The sequence below is a fragment of the Triticum aestivum genome, chromosome 1D (assembly GCF_018294505.1).
Source record: "Triticum aestivum cultivar Chinese Spring chromosome 1D, IWGSC CS RefSeq v2.1, whole genome shotgun sequence".
NCBI lineage: Eukaryota > Viridiplantae > Streptophyta > Magnoliopsida > Poales > Poaceae > Triticum > Triticum aestivum.
In genome coordinates, this window is record NC_057796.1 from 354,675,433 (window position 1) to 354,683,118 (window position 7,686).

Below are 7,686 nucleotides of genomic sequence, written 5' to 3' on the forward strand. Positions count from 1 at the left end.
GAGTTGATACGTCCATTTTGCATCATGCTTTTATATCGATATTTATTGCATTATGGGCTGTTATTACACATTATGTCACAATACTTATGCCTATTCTCTCTTATTTTACAAGGTTTACATAAGGAGGGAGAATGCCGGCAGCTGGAATTCTGGGCTGGAAAAGGAGCAAATATTAGAGACCTATTCTGCACAACTCCAAAAGTCCTGAAACTCCACGAAAGTTGTTTTTGGAAATAATAAAAAATACTGAGCGGAAGAAATACCAGAGGGGGCCCACACCCTGGCCACGAGGGTGGGAGCGCGCCCTACCCCCTGGGCGCGCCCCCTGCCTCGTGGGCCCCCTGGTGGCCCTCCGGTGCCCATCTTCTGCTATATGAAGTCTTTCGTCCGAAGAAAAATCATAAGCAAGCTTTCGGGACGAGACTCCGCCGCCACGAGGCGGAACCTTGGCGGAACCAATCTAGGGCTCCGGCAGAGCTGTTCTGCCGGGGACACTTCCCTCCGGGAGGGGGAAATCATCGCCATCGTCATCACCAACGCTCCTCTCATCGGGAGGGGCCAATCTCCATCAACATCTTCACCAGCACCATCTCCTCTCAAACCCTAGTTCATCTCTTGTATCCAATTCTTGTCTCTAAGTCTGGGATTGGTACCTGTAGGTTGCTAGTAGTGTTGATTACTCCTTGTAGTTGATGCTAGTTGGTTTATTTGGTGGAAGATCATATGTTCAGATCCTTATGCATATTAATACTCCTCTGATTATGAACATGAATATGCTTTGTGAGTAGTTACGTTTGTTCCTGAGGACATGGGAGAAGTCTTGCTATTAGTAGTCATGTGAATTTGGTATTCGTTCGATATTTTGATGAGATGTATGTTGTCTCTCCTCTAGTGGTGTTATGTGAACGTCGACTACATGACACTTCACCATTATTTGGGCCTAGAGGAAGGCATTGGGAAGTAATAAGTAGATGATGGGTTGCTAGAGTGACAGAAGCTTAAACCCTAGTTTATGCGTTGCTTCGTAAGGGGCTGATTTGGATCTATATGTTTCATGCTATGGTTAGGTTTACCTTAATACTTCTTTTATAGTTGCAGATGCTTGCAATAGGGGTTAATCATAAGTGGGATGCTTGTCCAAGTAAGGGCAGCACCCAAGCACCGGTCCACCCACATATCAAATTATCAAAGTACCGAACGTGAATCATATGAACGTGATGAAAACTAGCTTGACGATAATTCCCATGTGTCCTCGGGAGCGCTTTTCTTTATATAAGAGTTTGTCCAGGCTTGTCCTTTGCTACAAAAAGGATTGGGCCACCTTGCTGCACTTTTTTCAGTTTTGTTACTTGTTGCTCGTTACAAATTATCTTATCACAAAACTATCTGTTACCTATAATTTCAATGCTTGCAGAGAATACCTTGCTGAAAACCGCTTATCATTTCCTTCTGCTCCTCGTTGGGTTCGACACTCTTACTTATCGAAAGGACTACGATAGATCCTCTATAGTTGTGAGTCATCACCTGGGTTGTTCGAGATCTCTCAAACCCAGTTCATATGTGGGGTGGATTTAGGCTCGTATGGACGTGCCACGCCAATTACGTCGGATCCACCCCAGATCTCTCTAAATTTCCCCAAACCTCCTCTGCCCTGCCCTCTTCCACTCTTCTTCCTTGTTCGCATTGCCCCTTGCCTAGCTCTGGTGTCGTTCCAACCCTAGATTCGCCGATGTCCCCATCCTGCGATGCCGTCACCAGGGGCCCCAAACCCCTCACGACTGTCATTGCCGCCTCAAACACGGTAGCCACCCCGAATGTCGCACTAGTACGCCCTACTCCGCCGGATATACACCTTGCCTGCCATGTGTTCGAAGAAATGTCTAAGCTATTTTTGATATTCTTTACTTATTTGTAGGCAAGTGATGGATTTGTCGGATGATGATTTTGGTTACAAAGAGCTTGATGAGTACATATTTAGACGGTTCATTGGTTCTTTCAATTCAACCATCGATGCTGACGAAGATGTTGACATGATGATGGTGCATCCAGGAAGAAATGGAGAAGTAAGAGGAACATGTTTGCAACTTCAAGGGTTCGACCAAAGAGCAAGACCGTTGTTTCTAGGGATATGATAAGTGGCGCATAACTTCAAACCCAACCCGGTATGTTTTTTGAGGGTTTTTTTGGGCGCCGCTTCGAGATGAGCACTCATTTATTCTTGCCCATAGTGAATGGGGTGAAGGCATATGATCATTACTTCACACCAAGGAAGGATTGTTGCGGACAACTGTCATTCTCTCAGTTGCAGAAATGAACGACTACTATGAGGATATTGCATAAGGTAAAGCCATAAATGTTGTTGATGAGCACGTTCGACTGTGAAGAGCACATGCATTGAGGCCATGGAGCAATTTACCTACACAGAGTACTCAAAAGAACCAAATATCAAGGACACATAAACGTTATTAACATTTGGAGTAGCAAGAGGTCTTTTAGGTATGTTTAGTTCAATCTATTGTGTGTATTGGCGATGGAAAAATTGTCAGACCAGTTTGCACGGGCAGTACCAAGAGAAAACCAAAGAGGTCACCGTCATACTTGAAGTAGTGGCGTCAAAGAACTTGTGAATTTATCATGCTTTCTTTGGCATGCTATGTTCTCACAACGACATCAATGTGCTTCTTGAATCTCCGCTGCTCAAGAGACCTTGCATTGGTGATGCTCCTGCGTGCAACTACACCATCAACGTGTATGACTATAACATGGGGGTACCACCTTGTCAATGGTTTCTATCCTCAGTGGGCGACGTTTGTGAAGACTATACCCAATTCCCAAGATAAAAAAAACGATGCCTCTTTGCAAAAATGCAAGAAGTTGGGAGGGAGGATGTGGAAATGCCATTTGAAGTGCTCCAAGCTTGTTGGGGTATTGTTCGTGGAGGTGTAGTGATGTGGGATCCAGAGACATTGCGGCAGGTGATGACATGTTCTGTAATCTTGCACATCATGATTGTGGAGGATGAGGGAGAAAGTGGCAGCCCACACACATGATTTTGAGAAGGCGAAGTGCATGCCCGCCTCCTGGAACAAGATGCAGAGCATGTTGTGAACTTTGAGATGCATCGACAATTTCAAGATACACAGATGCACGTGCAACTACTCAATGATCTTGTGGAACATATGTGAATCCACGCTGAAAATAAGTTTTATTTGTGTGTTATATTCACCGTTACGTGTATTCGCATCATTCAGTGGTCAACGGCGTGTGTTTGCATGGGTTTGAGGTTTTGAAAATGGAAGGGGAGGGGGTATAAGGGGTGACAGGCGCTCCGGGAATCAAATTTGCCCACTCCGATTGGAGATGCATTAAGGGAACCTCTCTAAAAAAAACTTCCCAACCGTTCTAGTCGACTGATTTTCAATTCACGCTGGGTCAAATTTCGACCCATTAGATGTGTGTGCGAATCTCAGAGAGTGTTTGATGTGTCTATCCTTGGGTTAGTCTAGTTCTACAATTTTTTTGTGATGATTAGGCATGTAAATGAAACCTTGAGGGTATCCTTCGATCCTTTTAAATTCAACTAAATGAACAAAGATATTACTCCCTCGGGTTCATATTAAGAGTATCTTCAATAGATGATGTATTTTACATCATCAAATTATGACTGAAGTAAAATATACATCATTAAAAAGTGGTCTCGTGCTATTTTACATCTTTTATTAAAGATGCTCTAATAAAGTTGTACTAAAGTAGCGTTAATTAATATGGATCCAAGGGAGCAGCAGAATTCACAAGGCGTGATATCTACTGGGTTCCTACAAGACCGGCCCAGGTTGGCATCCTCTTCTTTTCTGGGGAAGCGTATTGAGTGAGTTTGCTGACGCAGCGTGGTCAACCAGCGCGTAATATGGCGGACCAGACGGTTTGTCCTCCTACTTCAGATAGAACGGGCCAAGAACACACACCAATGCGAAGGAAACGGGAAACTCCCAAGACGCAGAATTTCTTTTTCTTTTTCTTTGATGGGAAGATGAAGCATTTCTAAAAGCCCACATAGGGTACGTAGTCATGCCAGAAGGTAAAACGTGCAGCTTGAAAAATTGCTAGAAGCGAGTGTATGACAACTAAAGAAAAAAATGTCTGAAGAAAGATTGAACCCCAACGATCAGAGCACATCGTGTGCACTCAGCGCAGGCACGAAGTTGTTTAGCTCACTCGCTGGCTTGGACGTCTGCTCCTTCTCCTGTGACAGCAGCAGCAGCAGCATCCGCCTTGTCAAAGTCCTCGAAGCTGAGGCTAAGAGTTTGCAGCTTGAAGCCAACTCCCTGGATGGCTTCCACTAGGTTTGAGGCGACCCCAGTAGCTTGAACTGTTGTCGCCTTCGTTAACTGCAGTTGCTCCAGCAAAAACATACATCAACCCGGTTGGAAAAAAAAGGCATACATCAACGGTGATAATGTGTATCGCATCGCGTTACGAAATAAAATGGCATGATTAGAACATAGATAGAGCTTTAAATAAAATTCGCTTCTGTAGCCATCGAGGCTCTTGAAGCTGAAATGGAATGAATTATCTGTTGTACACATAAAGCAGATATTACAGAGTAGAGGAGACTCTCTTAAACATGAGCACATGCATCTTAATTGTTCCACAACTGCAATGTTTTGGTTGTTACTGGCAACTAAGTTTAACACTTTTTTTTTGTACTTTTTGGGCTAACAAAACACTGCAGTTTATGCTAGGCCTTGGGTGTTTCACGAAACTAAAGGTTATGCCGTATTTCATTTCCTCACACTATAAGGAAAATCAAGTTTAGAAGTCTGAGAAAACTTGAAAATAGATTTGACTTCTTGGTGAAAATAGAAGCTCGTCAACAAAGCAGTGCAAACGGCCCTACGTACATCTTAACCATTTGGAGTTTCGATCTTTATCTGGTTTTCAAAACAAATGGTTTTCAAGTTTCAACTTAAGTGGTATTTTTACTAGTTATCTAACACGAGGACATATCTGCCCTGCAAATGCTTAAGTGAAAAACCAGATAAGTGTTTAAGAAATTAATTAGTCCCTGCACATTGTTTTCCAATGTGGTAAAAAAGTTATAGTCACCAAACTGATAATTGTTTGCTGTGCTCTCCAGGTGCCCTGAGCATAGAGCCACTGCAAATCTGCAAGGAGCTTTCCTTGTCCTCACCACATTGTCCATAACAGCGTTTTCGTTTGTTAAGTGTTGTGACCACAAATCACTCTATAAGTAATGGATATAAGAATCTATAGCGCTGCTTTCATCTCCCATGATCATGTATCCATGGTTAATCTGTCAGCAATATAGGCAGGATTACAGAACTGGCTTGCAGAGATCTCTGTGTAGCTAATTGTGTTTTGCTTTCTTTGTTGATTCTTTCAGATAACTGAGTGCCAGACAAAAAGAAAATTTAAGCATTTGTGGGTTTTCCTTTTGACAAAATCTGTACGAAAATTAAACTACTAAAAGGATACTATCTGACGATAACGCCCTCTCTGCTTGCAAGGCAGTCTATTCTTGCGTTTGCACTTTCCAGATAGTGCACTTCACAGAATCTAATGTGTTTACAAAATTGGGATAATGGTTTGAGCGTATGACTGCAGACAGATATATTCCACGCAAAAGAAATGCATGTATGTATACGTGCACACTGAATACTGGGAGCAATTGACGATGAAAAGTAGGAGCAGAGGGGGGCAAATTTACCACAACACTTCCGATGCCTTCTTCGATGAGCACCTCCAGGTCAGTGACGCCGTCCATCCCCTACAACACACACGCACATGTTCATCTCAATCGACGGTTGGTTTACCGGCCGACGTTCATCGTCCATCCCAGTCAGCAAAAAATCACAGTAAATGCACCTCGAGAGCCTGGGTGATCTTGGGAACAGCCCTCTCCTCCATGGTGCCCTCCGCCTTGAAGTAGAGGATGAGGGATTCGCTGGTGTAGGCGGGGGCGCCGGCGGCCTCGGCCACCTCCGCGGTGGCCGCGCGGACCACCTCCAGGCGGCCGCTCCGTCTCCTACTCCTTGGCGCGGCTCCGCCGGCGACGCAGGAGAGCTGCAGGGAGGCGCGGCGAGGCAGCAGGGGTGCCGCAGGCGCGGAGCCGGAGCGGAGGAGGTGGGTGGAGGCCGGCGACAACATGGTCATCTCTTCTTTGTCCTTCAACGGCTCTTCCTCCTCTTATCCTCGAATGCTTCGCTCCCTGAAGCTTATCATTTGTTGGGATCTGCGCGGGCCGGGGCGCGCATCGGCGCGGCTCCTGAGGCCTTGAGCGCGCGTCTGTACCTCAAGCGAGGCGGGCCCAATAGGGTCGCGTGGGTCCGCTACGTTTCGTTCGTTTTTTCCTCTCATTTTTTCTTCTTTTTTTTACTTTTGTTTATATATTTGAAATATTTTAAAAACAAAAATAATTGGTTCAAAATCTCACAATATTTCATCACGCAACCAAAAAATATTTGTGACATTTAAAAAATGTTCGGGCATTTCAAATTTTGTTTCAGAAATTTAAATAAAAGTATACAATGTAAATAAATATATGCATGATTAATAAAAAAATTATACCATTCAAAAAATGCCCCCAAATTTCAAAAATATGTTCTCTACATATAAAAAAATGTTTATACAATGTTAATATATATATTTGGGTAAGTAAAAAAAGTTCTGAATATTCAAAAAAATGTTTGTGGCATTTAAAAAAAATATAACAGTTAAAAAATGTTTTGCATGTTCAAAAAACATGTTCACGGCATTTATGCATAATGTTCAATGTGTGTTAAAAATATTCATCGTGTATCAAAAAATGTTCAACATGTATTTGAGAAAAATGTTCAACCCATAATTGGAAATACTCAATGTGTATGTGAAAACTGATCATCATGTATACGAAAAATGTTCTATGTGCATTTGAAAAATGTTTGCGTGTATTTCAGAAATGAAGGAAAAAATAAAAGGAAAGGAAGACAATAAAAAATAAATGAGCACAAAAAAGGAGAAAATCGAAAGGAAAAAACGATATAGAAAACACGTAGAAAAGAACACGCGAAAATTTCAACTAGTCCAAACCGGTCCATATTAGCTTTCTAAAACCGCTCCCACAAAAACCACAGAACACACATGGTCGGCATGCTAGCGGTGCCAGGGGCGAGACGAGATGAGCTACCGCCTCGTAAAGAGTGAGATATAGCTCTCGTGTTGTTTGGTACACACGGGATTGGGAGTAGGGATGGAGCTTAGTTGAAACAAAAGTGGGTGGTGGTCCACCCAGCCTTAGGCCAAATCATTGAATAAGGTGAAACTGGGTCTGGGAAGCTAAACTTGTGTGCTTTTCTTCAATCTGGCCCGCCCAATAATATTTTGGTACCTCCACCACTGCTTGTGAGGGCTTTCAGGGGATTTTCCCTGTTGAGCTGAAAAGCCCAAAAATACCCAGAGTGACGTTTTGGACACATGGTTTGATAGGATCTGCCTCGTTCTATCTCCTGAATTCCCTCCATCGAGGTGGACCGGGCGGCTTCGACCTTCCTTCGACCGAGGCAGATCCCAGACGATGTGCGCTGCTGCCAAGTAAAAGTGCATTTAGTCCCTGATGGTATTTTAATGTGATGACAATGTGGTTAGTGAGACTAATGATAGTTACTAAGTTTATCTGTTCATTGGTCT

General features: G+C 43.4%; 1 protein-coding gene across 1 annotated transcript; it reads right to left on the minus strand.

The window, feature by feature from the left end:
* Nucleotides 1-3,992: 3,992 nt before the first annotated feature.
* Nucleotides 3,993-6,105, minus strand: LOC123182031 (uncharacterized; the record flags this gene model as incomplete). The annotated part of the gene is given in 3 exon segments (XM_044594482.1): nt 3,993-4,388; nt 5,729-5,788; nt 5,887-6,105. Coding segments are annotated over 3 exon segments (456 nt in total), but the record flags the coding sequence as incomplete, so codon positions are not given.
* Between the last annotated feature and the right edge of the window lie 1,581 nt (nt 6,106-7,686).